Genomic DNA, 17,995 nt, shown 5'->3' with positions numbered 1-17,995 from the left:
TACCATCAGATTAAAAACTGTTATTAGCCTTGTGAATATGTCATGGCCTAATGTCCAGTAATATGTGTTGGAACAGTGTTCCTCACATGAAGTCACAGTACATATTTTGATATTTAATGATATTATGTGAGATTATATGTATAGAGGACACAATCAAAAGTTTCTAACTACAATAGTTTGATATGGAGGCAGAAGTCAACATTTAAAGAACAATCTTTTTCTACGGGTTCAACCAAAATATATTTGTTGTTTGGGGTCTGAAGGGGATAAAGACGCATTAGCCTGGGAGATTATTCGTTTTCCCGGGTGCAGAAGTAAATCTGGTACATCTATTCTTGCCAGACGCAGTCTTTTAAAAAATGTAAAATATTTCTGCACAAAACATGTTTAACAAATATAAACTTTGCCTGTCATTAGTAAACATGTTCTTTAATAAACAAGGCTTTGGAGAATATCATTGTATATCACCCGCTGTGATCAGAGAGAAAGAAGACTGTGAAGCCTGCGATTAACAGCTAATGATGAAAAACACATGCAGGCTGCATCCCTCGTCGCTGAACGTTGCGTGATGCTCAGCCATTTCTTCACTTTCACGCCATTTGACCCTGACCTTTCCTTTCCGCTGTGACTCTGATGTCAGACTGCACACAATCAATGTCTGTCACCTTCTGTGTGATCACAAAAACAGTGGACCCGCCCTGACAGGGTCCCTCAGCCCTGTCTCCCTGCATTTGGGCCACTGGATCTTGTATTGGTGGTACTGGGACATCCTCCCTCATTATCTCCTCCGCCCCGCCCTCCCCCCGGCCTGCTGAAAGTGATGCTAATAATATGAATTCCTACTGACTGACATGGGTGAAAAACCAGGAGATGTAATCCATACTTCATGCATTTTGCATGGAGTGGTAATTAGGCATTTTTGGGGTACTAAATGCTTCTGCCAAAGTATCGGTGTTCCTAGTGAGACAGGAAAAAGTCAGCTGGAAGCGTGTACTAGCAAGGCCAGATGTAAAAACTGACTAAATCAAGAGTGCTCTTTCTGGATTTGAACATTTTTAAGTCGTCAAACACAAATTCTGCAGACCATGAAGCTTCAGCAGCACCCATAAAAATGATATTTTACCGCGCATTTATACTAAGGATCATGTTTTGAAGCTTGGCCTTAATTATGTGTGCTTTCTAGCTGAATAAGTGTCTGCTTCTCTAACCAACCCTGAGACCAATGTTAAAGGTCTGAGAATCTGCCCTTGACAATCTGTCCACCCTTGTCGCCCTGGGCCCCTGGCCCTGGCCCTGGCCATTAGGGAGATTTCTTGTCTTCCCCTAAGCAATGACAGGTGAAGTGGAGCACAAAATCCCAAAGCCAGGGATGGGCCTCTCCACAAGCTTAGAACCTCTAATTCTTACCGACGCTCATCTTTCTATTATCACTTTTATCAGTGTAAATGTCATGTGACAGACAACAGATTACCAGTGTTTTAGAAGACAGCTGCACCATCCGTGACTAAGAGACATGTATGCCCACCATGCTGTTATTCCATGCAGTGACAAATGCAGGAAACTAACGGACAGCTATACAATTAGTTCAGACCATGTCAGTGCAAGATGGAGACTGTGCACCAAATTTAGCATCACATCACATTAAAAGAACCCTTCCCTGCTCACCTTTTGAAATACATTTTATAATTTGGCCTAAAGGGAACACATGTCATGAAGCTTCTGTTTGTTTCTGATAACACTGGATTCATGCTTTGACTTAGATCACTAACCAAATTACATTCTTACATTTTATTGAGTGGTTATCTCCCTTGAAAAAGCCTCCTGCAACCACTTCATCAAGGCAGCTGATCCTTTACATGAACCTGTAACCCAACGTTTGAGCACCAGAAACATGCAAGTTCACACCTTCCAAGAAACTTAAAGGTGAATCAGAATCAGAATCAGATTCAGATTTATTGACCAGGTATGCTTACACACACAAGGAACTTAACTTCGGTGAACTGTGCTCTCATATGTAAAGGTACAACATTAAATATCAACAATAAACATAATAAGAAAAGATTAATATTTACATGACTAAATATGAAACAGTGCAGTGGTGAATAGTGCAAAAGATGCTGAAGTAACAAAAGGATCAAGAAAATATGTGTAATGTAAAAGACATATTGTAATTCACCTTGTTTTATATGCTTCATTCACTCCATATAATTGTGTATGAGTGTTCATGTAGTGAATGAAAACCTGGTTGGCAGTGTTTTGCACTGCAATGTCTCTTCTCTGATCAATCAATCAATCTTTATTTGTATGGCACCAATTCATTACAAAAGTTATCTCAAGACACTTTACAAAAAGAGCCGGTCTAGACTTCACACCAGAAGTTCTGCAACATGGGAACAGGGACTATCAATGTTGGGATGAAAACTTTTCGTCAAATGCAGAGCCAGCGATAAACAGATAGGGTAAGGGAGGGTGTGATGCAATGAAAGGTCTTGCATTCAAAAACTCCGAAAGTGAAGAGTAAAGATCTCTGTTTTCAATGTGTAGGCTATACATCCTCCCACTCCTCTTTAAAAAAAATCTTAAATAGGTCTACCATGAATCAAGGAACCACGAGAGGGAGTTAATCATAGGAATGCATTTGTACAAAAAAGGGCAGATTGGCAGATAAGGTCAAACAAACAGATACACACTAAAACAACAGGACCAAAAACTGGATCCTCTCCAGCCTGATACCTTGCAGACATAACGCTCTATTCGTCATTTACAAAAACATCACAGCATGTAAAAATTCATAAACTGTGGTTGCATTCAAATGCATGCTATAGCATACAGAGTGAAACTGAGATGTTGAAAAGTACACTTGTTTTGTACGGTGGCTGGGAAGTGCAAAGCAAAATTACAAAGTGTTAAACACTTTTTACAAAATGTGAGGCGAAATTTACATTTTGAAAAACATTTTTACATTTTATGAAACAAAATTACAAAAACACTTACCAAGGACAAAACACATTTACAAGATGTGAAACGCTTTTACAATCGCTGAGACAAATTTACAAAGAGGCAGAACACTTTTACCAGTCCCCCAAACAAATTTACGAACGACAGAATCTTGACGGAAAGGGAAAGTACCACCTGCGACAAAACAAAACAAACAAAATGACCCCCTCGCTCGATCACTTCTGGGTCACTTCCGACATTTGGTACATTCCCAAATTTGTCCAGATTCTGTCGTTTGTAAATTTGTTTTATAAGATGTAAATGTGTGGGTTTTTTTTTTTTTTTTTTTTGGTTTTGTAATTTTGTTTTCCAAAAAATGTAGAAAGGTTTTTCAAAATGTCAATTTGTCTCATATTTGTAATTTTGCTTTGCACTTCCCAAGCCACCGTAGGGTTTTGCCCTGCAATTACAATAGGAACATGTTGCTAAACTCAGTCTGAAAATGAATGTTTATACACTCTAGATTTCCCTAGAGAAATAAAGGAAGTCAAGCTTAAGAATTTCGCCTCAGCTGTATGAATGCCATTTAGTCAAAGTCGGTATTTTTATTGAATTTAATAAAGTGTAGCCTACGATAATTACTTCTCTGAAACACAAAACTTTTTTTTTATTGTTTTATTTTTTAGCTTTGAACATGCTCTACGTGTGTGCACTCCAACCTTAACCTTTTCATAAAAACCATTATGTACCCCCTCCCCCCCCTTCAGGACCGTCTCTGTCCACCTCTTCAACCATTGGTCAAACAAAGAACACGTGACAGTGACGATGTACCGGAAGTCCTGCAGCCTGAGCGTGTATATTTGTTTACAAGCCTGCGAGTTTTCCCGTCTTCCCCTCCGCCGGGTCTTTCTCGTGTGAATGAAACAACCTGCTGAATGTTCTGCGAAACACCTGAACTACGTGTTGTGTTGTAACGACACGCCGACAGCCGTGTGTCAGTGATGTTTCAGCCGCATGCAGGGTAAGAGCTCCCGCTAACAACACATGCTAACTTCCAATGTAACCCTTCACTTTGCACCAGCAAGTGTCCCTGACAGTGTCCTTATTTCGCCCTCATTTTTCTTATCACCACGTTTATGTGCAGGTGCGGCTGGTGGCTTCTCCACATGTATTTCAAAAGATAAGGTTTGAATCCACCCACTTTATAGAGATCATGCTTTCACCTCAAGGCTGTTTTATGTGTTTACAACCTGTTATTCATATCTCTTATGGCTGCTGTGTTGTTGTTGTTGTTGCACTCAGGGATCAAATGATGAATGACCAAAGACCCAGTGCATCATGGCATTATCTGAGGTTTATTGGGACCACCAGATCCCCCTGCCAAAGCTCGCTCCAGTCCAGGCCAAGGTCACTGTGGCCCTGCTGGCCCTCCTGTGCTTTATCAACAGTTATGATGGGGAGTTTGTCTTTGATGATTCAGAAGCTATTGTCAACAACAAGGTATTTTATCCCTCTCACACTCAAACACCTTGTTGTTGTTTTCATTTATTTATCTGCCTGTGTAAAGGCCCACTGGCATCATTCAATTGTTTTAGATTAGAATAGAATTACTTTATTGATCCCAAACTGGGAAATTGTGGCGTTACAGCAGCAGGTTGTCCAAACACACAATATGAGCAAAAAAACACAATGTTAGCAAATTTAAACATAATATAATATTAAATGCAAAGTAAATAAGTACTAAAAATACCAAAACTAAGAATGTGAATATCTACAATCAGGATTTAACTTACATTACTAGACTTAAATAGGAAGATTCAATATGAAACATTAAATGTAAATGTGCAAAACAGAGTCGTAAATGGTTGTAAATTAAATATGGAGAGATACCGCAGGTCCTTCCTTCCTGCTGCAGTCAGACTGTTTAACCAAGCCTGCTCCCAGTAGATCACAAAACACACACACACACACACACACACACACACACACACACACACAACTGGACAATTTACCCTGACATTGTGCAATAATAATGTTATATTATGTTTACCAATCCACTTTGTGCAATAACATGTTACACTTTATGTGCACTGTGTGCATGTCTGTGTTACACTGAATATTACAGACTACACTTATAGCTGATAGTATATATCATAGTATAACTGTCAAATAGCTGATCTATTTTGTATTTTTTAAATCTATTTTTTTGTACATTCTTAACTTTTATTTTAATTTATTTTTTTTATTTGAATTGTACTGTGTTCACTTTCTGTCTGCAATCTTTGCTCTTTGCTGCTGTAACAATGTAAATTTCCCCATTGTGGGAAAAATAAAGGATTATCTTATTTTATGAAAGATTAAATGTAAATGTGCAAAAACAGAGTTGTAAATGGACAGTATTGACATAAGTTAAAGTGCAGGAGTGTAGACATATTATAAGCAGAAACTATACAATATAACGGTGAGTAGACAGCCAAATGAAGTGAACATGAGTGCAGGGATAATTTGTAAATTTAACATGTGCAGAACAGATTACAGCAAGGAGAGACAGATATTATCATGATGACAGTTCTCTTTTTGATTTGTTTCAGGACTTGAGACCAGCCACACCTCTGAACAATATCTGGAGCAATGATTTCTGGGGAAGCAACCTGAGTAGCAACTCCAGTCACAAATCTTACAGACCTCTCACTGTCCTAACATTTAGGTAAGAGCACATATTAACCTCGTTGAAACCAGAGGGCTAAATGCTATTTTCCAGGAAGATTCTGCTTTGTTTCAAGCCGCTGTGTTTCCCACAGATGTGGCTGTTGGGGTTTTATTGGTTGTGCTAACTTTGCACTTGTATTTTGGGGGCAACTGGCCTGGATAGCCTATTGCTTTAAAATTGAACTTCTGCTATTTTGGGACTTGTTTGTTCGACAATTAATTAACGTAATGCTGTCTGCAGCTGTACTGGTATCAGCTCTGTATATAGAGAAATAAATAAATGTGAAGTAGCAGTCGAATTAAATCAATTCTTCTTGAAAGTTATAAACAAAAATGGTCAGAAGAATTTCTATGTAAACCAAAAATAAGAACTGATCACAAGAGATTCCAGTCTGGAGCTTGATGTGACTCTTAACCTAACCAGAGCACAGACATCTGTCCGTGCACAGCTGAGATGTGGTATCCTTCCTCTGGCTCTGGAAACAGGTTGTTTCCACTCCACACTGATGTCTATTTTGTAAATATCTAGTTGGTCATTGCTTGACATGTTCTATGACCTATAAGCTATTTTTTTCTGATTATGGTATTGCTCTTGTCTGTTTTGTTTCTCAGTGTCTTGTTAGAAAAGTGGACTCTCCCAGATGCACTGTCAGCTTCTGGGTTTTCTAAGATCCTCTTGCCCAGTCTTTCTTTGGAGTGGCAGGATTTTCTTAAACCACGTCGACACAGTGTTGGAGAATTCAGTCAGACTTTGTTGATGGCAAGAAAAAGCTAACTCTGAAGCAGCTCGCACATGTAGGGCTGCATTTCTCTAAAGGCTTAACACTTGGGGTCACTATTAGGTTCAAGGCTGCTCAAAGCAAACACAGAAAAATGATTGTCTATATGTGGAATACTGGGCTGGTCTGTATATGTAGCACGGTGACACTTCCAGGGTTGCCTCTCCGTTCACTCAGAATCTTACTGTGGGAGCTCAGTGCAGTCTTAAGGATTTCCAGGCTTCAGTTAAAGCAACATAATGCAATATGGCATTCAAACGAGTGTATTGTTTGCTGGTGAAAGTGCAGTTTATGCTCCCGCAAACTAACTAAAACGTTTGAGATTTACTGTTGTTCAGCTTCCTGCTTGCTCACACTCTCTTCAAACTTCTAACATTAATGTCCTCTTTGCTCTCTTAACTTTGGCCGTGACGTCTGTGCAGAGAATACAAAGCTGTAAGAAGTTTGCCTTCAGGGCGATTTCCCACAAAGCCATTCTGCAAAGAGTTATTGCTCTTCTTTCAAAAGTTTGTACATGTTGGAGCAACGCTACATCAAAAAAAAAGGTTTAAAGGCAAAGATTGGGAGTAGAATGGACATCGATTATTCTTGCACCTGCAATGCTGTCTCTGCTGCATCACTGTTCCCCCCCCAAACCTTCCATATGTTTAGCATCGGGTATTTCCTCCTCCTTTTGTGTTGCAGGCTGAGCTACCTCTTGGCGGGAGGCCTGCACCCTGTCGGCTTCCATGTGCTGAACATCATCCTCCATGCTGTCATTTCTGCCCTCATGATTGACGTGTTTGCTATCCTGATTGGTGGACTGGCTTATGATGAGACTGGTTGTGTACTTAACAACGCTCCCAAGACGTCTCTGCTCGCTGCCCTCTTCTTTGCTGCGCACCCTGTTCACACAGAAAGTGTGAGTAGAGTTTGAGTGTTTGTATGATTTAAGATAGAAGAGACCGTACAAGACAAGTACAGATAAGAGCGTGGATCAGGCCCAAAACAATCCAGCAGAAACCGACTGAGCGCATGCCCGGCCCGTCTCGAGCCTGACTAAAACCCGACATTTGTTTTGGCTTTTTTGATTAAAGTTTAAAGCTGTTTGAATGACAGAAATCTTGCCAGATGAGATCTTAATGAGCGCAACATGGAAGCATGTATTTTAGACAAAAAAAACGGTGTATTCTTTCGGATCCCTAAATCACAGATTAAAACGCCTTTTTAAAGAAGAACCATTTTTACAAACTGTCTGCTTCTCTCCCAGGCTGTTTGCTGTTTCTAAGTGATCTATCAGTGTGAGTGTATCTGGACAATTAGCTGCGGATCCCCGTGGGTCTGTGACTTTGTGTTGTTGCGCCCGGCTGACACACCGGGTCGCATGCACGCATTTTGTGTGAAGTATGCCAATGAGAATCAGTCCTTTCGGGTAGTGTTGAGAGAATGATGTGACTCACTATGGAATCCCTACGACATAGATGAGGCGAAATTCTCATTTGTAGATATCAAGATCATATATTCCCCTTCTGATGCACCAGCTGTGCTCAATTATGTGACTCTCCTTCTTGCGATTAAAATGTGGTCTTGGCTCATGAACTGTAAAATCTTCGAGTCTGTGATTTTTTTTGGGGTTTCAAATAAAGTTTTCCAAACAACACGGACTCCTACAACAGCCCATCATGCCATCTTGGCATACCAGCCTGGAGGTTCTTTTACTAGACATGCAGTGGTTCCATGCCAACAACAAAAGCCTCACCACAGCTGGGAGCGCAGAGCCAAGGTCCGTGTGTTAGCGCGGCCCGATTATTAGCCGAGTTGGGATGCTTATTGACCTGCCAGAATATGTGTGTTCTCGCTGTAAAGCCTGGCTGGAAGGCGGCAGTTCCCCATCTCCGTTCTCTTTAATCATACAGGTCAAGGACTGGGTGAGACCTGGGGGGTGGGAGGCAGGCAGCCTGTTGGCTTAGGCCTGCTGTATGTATCAAAGCAGGCAACCCCAGGATGCCAACCTAACTGTACCCACACACTGTATAGAGCACACACACACACACACACACAAATAGAGCATGCTGCTAATGAGAGCTTCTTTCTCCCTCTGTTAATAAGCCTCCATTTGTTGCTGGATGCAAAACAGAATATGATATAAACAAATGAAATAATTGATCAAAGGATGCATATATTAATACTTGTTCTTAAAGTATACGTTTTCATCTCGTCTTATTTTTTTCATTCTCCTTTTCCCTTTAATAAGGTGGCTGGTATTGTGGGCCGTGCGGATCTTTTGTGCGCTCTGTTCTTCCAGCTCTCTTTCCTCACCTACTGCAAAGCCTTCAAGAGAGGTAGGCACCTAAACCCAACTATTACTCTTTACTGCAACACTGTGCTGTACAAAGATCTGTCCATATGTGCTGATAAACACAGAGCCGGGCATCAAACATCGTGGACCTGCTTGTTTTATGAAATCATCTGTTTGAACAGCAACTTTTTTTTTTTTTCTTCGACTGTCAATAACCAGCGTCGGCCTTGTCTTTGTTTTCCCAGGGAGCGACAGAGATGACAGGTTTTCTGTGCAGTGGGTTGTGGTCAGCCTCTTGCTGTGTGCTGCAGCGATGCTCTGCAAAGAACAAGGCATCACAGTCTTGGTACAAAGTCTTTCTTGTTTTTAAAAGCTTTTGTAGTAGTGAGATGATGATTTCATTTGACCCAGGAAGAACAATGGTTTAAGGGGGGAAATGATCAGTGATGTTTCAGAATAGAGAATGTGGAGAGATGTTTGAGACTTAATCGGTGATCACATGTTAACACAGTGAAGGCACACCAATGAATGTGGTCCCTTCTTTTTTTTTTTCTGGCTCCTATGGATAACTGACATGTTTTTCATAGGTATGATAGAGTTTTTCCTTTACAGATACTAGTTTGGAAATGGCTTCAAAACAGCAAAAAAGAAAAATGCAATCAGTGTCAACTGCACTAGTTCTGGAGGGGTACCTGATCTCCATCAATACGTAAAGCTGTTAACACATTACTGTTCATCAGCAGGGCCGTAATGTAGTTCTGCTATCATTTGGCCTTTGTCATTACTTTGTACTTACGTGTCTGTCACTATCTCCAATATTAATCATTGGCCGAACAACTTCCCCCTAAGTTCTTGCCTGGAACAAGCAATGTGTACGCTAGTGACATGAGTCCTGGTATTGTGAAGGGAAATAATGGTGTCTGAACATCTCTACCTTTGAGGTCAGAGTCTTTACACTGTCCTAAACCAGGCCATAAAACAATATGCTTATCTATATAGGGTAACTAGTATGCAGCTGTTTAAAAAACTGAACAATACGATTTATTTTTATTATCTTGAACTGGTCTCTCAGTTGTAGTCTGGATCTGTCGATACTAAAGCCTAGGTTTTGGATACCCAAAGCTATTGGAAAGAAAAGAACATCTCCTGATAGGAGCTTGCAATCTATTTCTTGCTGACCTATATACATTTTAAATGTCATGTCTACATCGTCCTCTATGTATGTTCCTTCAGGGTGTGAATGCAGCCTTTGATGTCCTCCTGATCTGTAATGTTAATGTGTACGAACTCAGCCAGAGGCTACTCCTTAGGAAGAATCCACTCGATGTGAGTTACAGTTCATTCACACACACACCCCGCCCCCCCCTTTTTTTTTTCTGTCATAAATTATGCACTCCTCCTGTATGATTAATGTCACATCACATACATCCTTACTGTAAAAATAAATAGGGCTCATAGTTCACTGTGTTACACTCATGGATTTCTGTTTGTCAGTGACATGGTTCTATTTTTCCTGACAGGTGAGTGAGATATTGCGAACAGGATTGCTAACACGGTTGGCCCTCATGGGTCTCGGAGGACTCTCGATGCTCTATGCACGCTGGAGGATCATGGGAACAGGACCACCAGCATTCACTGAAGTGGACAACCCAGCGTCTTTTGAAGAAAATGTGTTTCTTAGAGTGAGTATGATTTATTTGTGTTATTTAATGTGAGATAAAACACATTAACAGCCTGAAATGTACAGTTTTATTTGATTAGTCAAATAAAAAAAATAGGATTTCCCCTGATAAACCTTAGAAATTTCTAAAAACACTGATTGACTTTATTCTTATCTTTCCTTCTCTCCCCCCCCCTACCCTCTCTTATTCTTCAACCCCCCCGTTCTCCCTTTGATTGTCAGATTGTGAACTATAATTACTACTACTCTCTGAATGCCTGGCTGCTGCTGTGTCCCTGGTGGCTGTGTTTTGATTGGTCCATGGGCTGTGTGCCTCTCATTAAGTCAGCCACTGATTGGAGGATGGTGTGGCTGCTGCTGCTCTGGTGCGTCCTGATAGGCTTGATAAGTCAAGCCTTATGCTCGCAGGACAACCAGAGAAGGAGGTAAGAAAGCACAACCAGCTCTTATTACACTCACTGTAGATGAGATGGAGTACATGTTGTTCCTCTCTAGGCCTTAGACCTGATTATGAAAATATTGCTTCAACCACTGCAGTGTGACCACAGAAACATCGAAATTGAGTTTAAAAAGTCTCTGTTGGTTCTCAAAGTTTCCCGTGTTTTGGAGAAGTTTGTTCAGGCTAAATTTCCTCTCCATAAAGCATCCGAGTGTCATGTTCATATATAATCCTCTAGCCTTGTCTGTGCCCTCTCTCTCTCCCTGCCAGGACACTGACCTTGGGCCTGGTGCTGCTCGTGGTCCCCTTTCTGCCAGCCTGTAACCTTTTTTTCAGGGTGGGCTTCGTCATTGCTGAGAGAGTGCTCTACCTTTCATCGGCTGGCTACTGCTTACTGCTGGCCTACTCCCTGGGACACTGCTGCTGCCGCTGGTCCAAACACAAGGTAAGGCTCTGGAACACACCGAAAAGATCACACACACACACAAAATAAAGGACACTACACCCTGCTGGACCTTTAGTTTCCAGCAAAGATTTAACCCTGTGAACTTTGCCTTAAGCCTTGAGAGTCACTTTGTCCTGTTTTTAAAACTCTTTTATTTAACCGCCTCTTCCTGCAGCTTTGATGATGTATAAAGTCAGTGATGCAGGGCAGGGACTGACATGAGAAATCTCCAGTGACTCACCTATAAGTGGATGAAACGAGCAGACGCTGTTCACATGTTACATACTGTAGATACTGTACATTTGTAGGATATTACCTGTGAGTCACAGAGGACATTTTCTTAAACGTTAAGGTTCTAAAAACATAATCGACCAACTTATGGGCAAGTTATTAAAGTCATGCTAACTAAAATATAAAGAAAACTATCTTAAATAAAGGCACAGGTGGCTCTCAAACAAAACAATTAGAAAAGACGACATTGAGGCCGGAGGGGAATCATGGGAGTTCTCTCTGCTAAAAACTTTTTACATATTTAAAATTGTTACTTCGCTTCACTTTTTTTTCACTACCGGTAATTGTTTTTAATATTCCTGCTCTCAGCATCATTTAAAATCATGTGGATTATAATGTTTTGCCAAAATAGAGAAGCTCTGTCTTTTAACTTTGAAACATTTTCTGTACTTTGGTCCTAGTGCAAAATAAAAAAAAACGACCTGAACTAGTTTTATAAATGATTTTAGGGACACAAGGCTTCAACGTTTTCATAGGGGACTACAAACCTGGTTGTTTGAAACCACCATTTTCTCTTTTCCCCTTCTCCAGAAGCTGCTGTGTGTGTCTGTTGTCGTGCTGTTGTCTGTCTATGTAGCTCGCTGTGCTCTCCGCAGTCACCAGTGGCGCTCAGAGCGAAGCCTCTTCACCAGCGCCCTCTCCGTCTGTCCGCTCAATGCCAAGGTAAATACTTATTGTTCTAGCTGTTCGTTCTGTGTCTGTAAAATGCAGACTTTAGCTCATATAAATCTCTGATGCCTTATGTGTTTGATTCCTCAGGTCCATTATAATGTCGGTAAAAACCTGGCAGACCGAGGGAACACGACCACTGCCATTCAATATTACAGGGAGGCAGTCAGGTATGCATCCAGTCATGCTTGTTGATTTAAAGACATATATGTGAGAGAGGGGCTGAGTCGTGTTCACTGCAGTTTTTTTTTTTTTTTTGTGGCTTCCAGGCTCCATCCGAGCTACGTCCATGCCATGAACAACCTGGGGAATATCCTGAAGGAGAGGAACGAACTGATCGAGGCGGAGCAGCTGTTGTCTAAAGCTGTTTCCATTCAGTACGTCACCCAGCACATAATTACCACTGCACCTTCCACTACACATCAACGACCATGTCATTAGCTAATTCCAAAACCAAATTTCCTGGAAAAGCTCCCTACTGATTGCTTTTTTTCTTTTTCTTTTTTCTCTTTTTGTGAATATGTTTGCAGGCCTGACTTCGCTGCAGCTTGGATGAACCTGGGAATAGTTCAGAACAGCCTGCAGAAGTTTGAGGATGCAGAGCTGAGCTACTGGAACGCCATCCGCTTCCGGAAAAAATACCCTGACTGCTACTATAACCTCGGACGCCTGGTGAGACCCGAGTGTGAAAAACACTGCTTTTCAGCTTTTAGGAAGAAATAAGAAGTTGTTTTAAAGAAAGAAAAATCAGTTTTGGATTTGGAGTTTTGTTTGTTTCCAAAAGATTTCAACAAAACTCCTCACAGAAGACGTTCCATCACTTCTTCTCTCTTGTTTTTCGACAGTATGCTGATCAGAACAGACATGTGGATGCCCTGAATGCATGGAGGAATGCAACGGTGCTAAAACCGGACCACAGTCTGGCCTGGAACAACATGGTCATCCTGCTGGACAATACTGGTGTGTAAAACGGCATTCACAATGAGAAACACTCAAATCAATCGCAACTTTATTTACATCATCTTCCATTCAAACGCGCCGCGCACTACGCCGTAGTTCCCTGCCACTCTAGTCAATAATTTTGTTTCTACAGCGAGCGCCAATACGCTCCATTTCAAATACACTGCGAGTCTATTTTTCGACTGAGTACGCTGCAGGGACGCGTCAAGCTGGACAGAATATAACAACCCTGACAGGAAGTCAGACAAGCGAACGCACAGAGTGCCTGGTCAGTTTCAAAATAAAACAGACTTGCGATCATGTTTGTCATCACTTTATCAACATTATGTCAAAACTGGCACAGAATGAACAACAAATCGGAGTAGACTCACTAGCATAGTAACATTTTAGCAGCTTGAGAGTTGAGTCGATTTTCTGCGCTTCAGCATGGACAGGAGATAGTTTCTGGTCAGACACCTGACACAGCGCTGTAAATTTAGCCTGAAATGGTGCATTAACAAGCGACATAGACATTGAACTAACATCCGTTAAGGGTATTATTTAACCTTGGGAACATGTTTGTTGTCTCCTGCTTGTTGTTGGTTTTTATGTTTTTTTTAAATTGTTTTGTTGAGCTAAAGCAAATCTGCTCCCTGGTGGACATTAATGACACATTTTTGAAAAATAAACCACAAAAAACACTCATTTACAACAGAATTTATGTTTCATGTAATGCCATGGAAAACTTGATATTTTTTAGTACTTATAATGATGATGATGTGTCCAAGCATTTGAACATTTTGGTTCAGACGTCTCTCTTTAGTCTTCATCACGTTCCAGCTTTAACAGCCAAGTAAAGCCGGCGTTTGTTATTTTGGAAATGCAGGAAATCTAAATGGCCAACAAGATTAGACCGGAAGAGCAGGAATCAGTAATGCTTGAAATTTATGTATTAAAGCTTTGTGTTGTGAGTTTTTGAAGGCACTCTTCCCTGCCGTGTGGAGAATGCTCTGATTTCCAAACGCTCGAGCCGTTTTGTCAGAAGCTGCTCCCGCGGGGGCGGAGTCTCCCAGGAGGGCACTGGAACTGTCCAATCAGGGCCCAGTATGTTCCTGATCAAACATGGGCAAGCACAGCCAGAACAGCGCTCGCTTAGAGTCCTCCTCCCCCCCCCCCCCCCCCCCCCCCTCCCTCCACATTTGTTCCCCAAATCTGACATAAATAATTCTACCCGTCTCTCCCCAGCTCCCCAGAAAACAACAAAAAAGAGGGAAAGAAGAACAATAGGTGTCTCTTTCAACCAAAAAAAAAAAAAAGCAAAGAATCTGGAATTTTCTTTTCTCTTTGGCGATCAGCCCCTCTCTTTGGTTTTGGTTATTATGCAAACAGAAGGCCGAACCTGTGTAGACTGAGGCTGATCTACCACACAGTCAATGTAGTCACATGTTAGAAAGCTACGTCTGAAGGGCAGCGGCCATGACTCAGGACATGATATGTCATTGTCTGTCTCTCTGACTGTCTGTTCCCCATTTCTGGCCAGACATCAGACAGGCTCCGTGACAGAGATCAATAACCCAGTGGGCCTTGTGTTCAACCTTAATTAGGAGACTAAACCGCTCCTCCATGTGTGGAGAGGAAAAAACTCTGTTCTAGACACTGCTGACAAAATTCAGATTCTCCCATTGCCAGCTCTTATTACCGGTGTGTCTCTAGAAATGTGTTTGTTTTTTTTTTAACTGGTGTGACAGTTTGAGGAGCATATTTTGGCTTCTTAAAATACAGCATTTATCTGTCAAGCTGCAGGTGTGGTGAGTATGTAGCTAAAATCAGAATAAGAGTCAGAATCCGCTTCGTTGGTCGATACTGTATGTGTGCACAACAAGCTGGTTAACTTAGCTCTCTATGTAAAAACATGTAACATTAAATATTCACTCAGTATGTTCAGGCCTTCATAAGACAACAGTGCAGGGGAGAGGAGTGCAAAGACTCTCAGATAAGCATGATAATGAAATGTGTAACAGATGGGTTCATTTATAAGAGGTAGATAGTTTAAACTGTAAGGTAAATGGTTTTTATAGTCAAATGATGTATCAGTGATTATCTGTCGCGCCATCTCGGGTGGCTGTGGTCGTGCATCTATCAACCGGACGGTCAGGGGTTCGAACCCCAGCTCATGCAGCAACATGTGCGATGTGTCCTTGGGCAAGACACTTATCCCCCCCGAATTGCTTCCCGCTGCTTTGTCGGGTACGGTATGAAGCAAGTAAACCGTTGCCACACACTTTTAGCCGAAGCTACTTTGCAATTCCTGTCCCCAGATGGGCCTTTAAAAGTAATTAGTTGTTGTTGTTTGTCTTTTCCATTTTGTTTCTCTCTTCAAGGTAACTTGGGTCAAGCTGAGCTGATTGGCCGCGAGGCTCTGAAGCTCCTCCCCAATGACCACACTATCATGTTTTCACTCGCTAACGTCCTGGGGAAACAACAAAAATACAAGGTCAGTGACTGTGGTACAAACATTTCAATCCTAGTTTATCACACTTCATATAAATATATTAATTTGTATTTCTTACAGACTCATGTCTGAGGCAGAATTGTGACATTTTTCTACAAATTGAAGATGTTTAAATTTTGTTTTTAAGGAATCAGAAGGTTTCTTTCTTCAAGCTCTTCGCATCAACCCAAACTCTGCTAGTTGCCATGGCAATTTAGGTAAGCAGCAGCAACTTTTACAGAGCTGTCAAGCGCTTCAACACACTCAGAAGTTAAAAGATATATTCTGTGTGCCCAGCAGAGGCGTTCATGTGCAGCCTCGACGACCTATATTGCAAACACTAAATGGAAACAATTAAAGTCGCTGCTGCTTCTCAGCTTGAACATCGTTTTTTTTTCCCGTCTTTTCCTCAGCTGTGCTGTATCACCGCTGGGGAAAGCTGGAGCTGGCAAAGAAACACTATGAGCTGTCTCTAAACTTGGACCCCGAGGCTCCCGGGACCAGAGAGAACTACAACATGCTGCGACGCAAACTGGACCAGCTTAAACGCCTCACACCCTGAGGGAGCCGGCCGGGACCCCTGCCTGGCATACAACACATTATTCCATTGTTTCTTTTTGGTATCATTTTTATCTCACTAATTCTAGCTTTGTACCATTTGGAAATAAAGACCATGATCTGTGTATCAGAGTTTGGTTTCTTTTTCTCTCTGGGGCTGTGCTTCTCAAAAGGGAGAAGCAGCGTGTTGCACATTCTCATGTTGTGGTTTTGTAGATTTGACTTTTATTACCGACTCTTTCATGTGTCTAATTAGATTTCCTGGGTGTGAGATGTGTCTTAATGTTGGATGCAGGTGTCCTGGTTACATGCTCGTCGGCTCTGTGCTGTTTTGTTGCCCCATTCGAGGGCCATGTGGAACTGATCCACGGTGAACCCCATCCTCTTTTCATCTCTGACCCTGTGTTGTGTCAGCTGGACGCAGCAGCACACATGTGTGCACCCAGAGAATCTGTTATAAAATAGATTTGATGTATTTGGCTATTTTTCAAGAGATCCAAAATGTTCTGTGAAAGCGGATAAAGCGAAGTCTGAACATGGCTGCAGATTTTTTTAATCTTTATTCAAGCGGGACTAGTCGACGAGAGGCATCGGCTGGTTACTGCAGAGCCCTGATAGGCTGGTAGATTATTTTATTCTCTTCTGTCAATATGATTATTTTACACTTTAAAAAAATCTCAATAACGACAAAATAAAACACACAAACTCCAAGCTAAGACAAGAACAACCAAGACAAGAAAAAAACAACTCATCACCTTTAAGTCAGACAAATCAAAAACACAAGCTTAACCTCAGTAAATCATCTCTTCTACTGAAATAAACTTGGGAGTCAAATAAACATACATCATCTACAACTCAAATACTGCTCCCCAGCACCTGTCTTTCACAGACTGACACTTCAAACACATAGTTTAGTTAGTTAGTACATCTGAACGACTAACACAGATAACAAAGGGAACACAGTAAAGGATATACTAACGAGACATCAAAGGCTAACCCCCTAAAATGACTACCTTCATTACTTTCACCCACACGTGTTCAAATGAACTTTCTTTAGTTTTTTTCTAGTCTTTTCCATATTCACACACAAGTGAAAGAGTACAAATGTTTTAAATAAGTTTCTAAAGCAATCTAATTCGCCCATGGTCATACCACTCAGTAGAATGTAAAACATCATGAAAAATACAAACTGAGGCATTAAAATGAGCCTTCAGCCCAAACTACAGATAGAAAAGCTCCTTTTCAAAATAAATGTTTTACATCTTACTTCAGTCGAAAGCTGTAGGAATGAATGAATCTGTCATTTCACATTTTTACCAACTCCTCTTAACATAATGATGACATCACAACCTGTATTTATAGAGCACTTTTCAAAATCAGCTTACAAAATACTTTACAGTACATGGAAGGCAATGATAAAACAAATGTAAAAAAAAGACAAAGACAAACATTTTAAGATGTAAAATTCATTTCAAAGAACTACAATTGTCAAACAATTTGTTTAAAGGAGTTTTAAGAAGTCAAATTCAAGTAAAAATCCACAGTTTTGGAGCCCTTACCGCAAAATATTACCATCATGTTTTTTGAGTTTTTCCTACATTGTCTTATATTAAAATGCAGATTTCCATTGACTCTTATATCTGGTATTATATTCCAACATTCCCTTTGTCTTTCATTAATATCTCCTCTGAGTCTTTGTTCCAAAATGTGTGCTAGAAAAGATTAAAGTGTCAACAGAAACTTATTTCAGCAAACTTTATCAACTTCTAATTCAAACAT

General features: G+C 41.0%; 1 protein-coding gene across 1 annotated transcript; it reads left to right on the top strand.

The window, feature by feature from the left end:
- The first annotated feature begins 3,761 nt into the window (after positions 1-3,761).
- Positions 3,762-16,341, top strand: tmtc4 (transmembrane O-mannosyltransferase targeting cadherins 4). The gene is made up of 19 exons (XM_020633960.3): positions 3,762-3,958; positions 4,082-4,122; positions 4,240-4,437; positions 5,529-5,644; positions 7,110-7,326; positions 8,659-8,746; positions 8,949-9,049; positions 9,937-10,029; positions 10,224-10,385; positions 10,607-10,809; positions 11,094-11,268; positions 12,091-12,222; positions 12,319-12,398; positions 12,498-12,605; positions 12,759-12,900; positions 13,074-13,188; positions 15,549-15,661; positions 15,807-15,876; positions 16,072-16,341. Exons 3-19 carry the CDS (start codon positions 4,276-4,278, stop codon positions 16,218-16,220), a joined length of 2,226 nt encoding a protein of 741 aa, XP_020489616.2. The 5' UTR covers positions 3,762-3,958; positions 4,082-4,122; positions 4,240-4,275; the 3' UTR covers positions 16,221-16,341.
- Positions 16,342-17,995: the final 1,654 nt, after the last annotated feature.

Source organism: Labrus bergylta, chromosome 13 (genome assembly GCF_963930695.1).
Source record: "Labrus bergylta chromosome 13, fLabBer1.1, whole genome shotgun sequence".
NCBI classification, from domain to species: Eukaryota; Metazoa; Chordata; class Actinopteri; order Labriformes; family Labridae; genus Labrus; species Labrus bergylta.
This window is presented reverse-complemented; position numbering and strand designations above follow the sequence as displayed.

Excerpts from the sequence above, each read along its gene's own strand:
- tmtc4 (XM_020633960.3), top strand. The coding sequence starts at position 4,276 with ATGGCATTATCTGAGGTTTATTGGGACCACCAGATCCCCCTGCCAAAG. Across the intron at positions 12,223-12,318 it reads TCTGTCCGCTCAATGCCAAG|GTCCATTATAATGTCGGTAA; the intron begins GTAAATACTTAT and ends TTGATTCCTCAG. Across the intron at positions 15,877-16,071 it reads TAGTTGCCATGGCAATTTAG|CTGTGCTGTATCACCGCTGG; the intron begins GTAAGCAGCAGC and ends TCTTTTCCTCAG.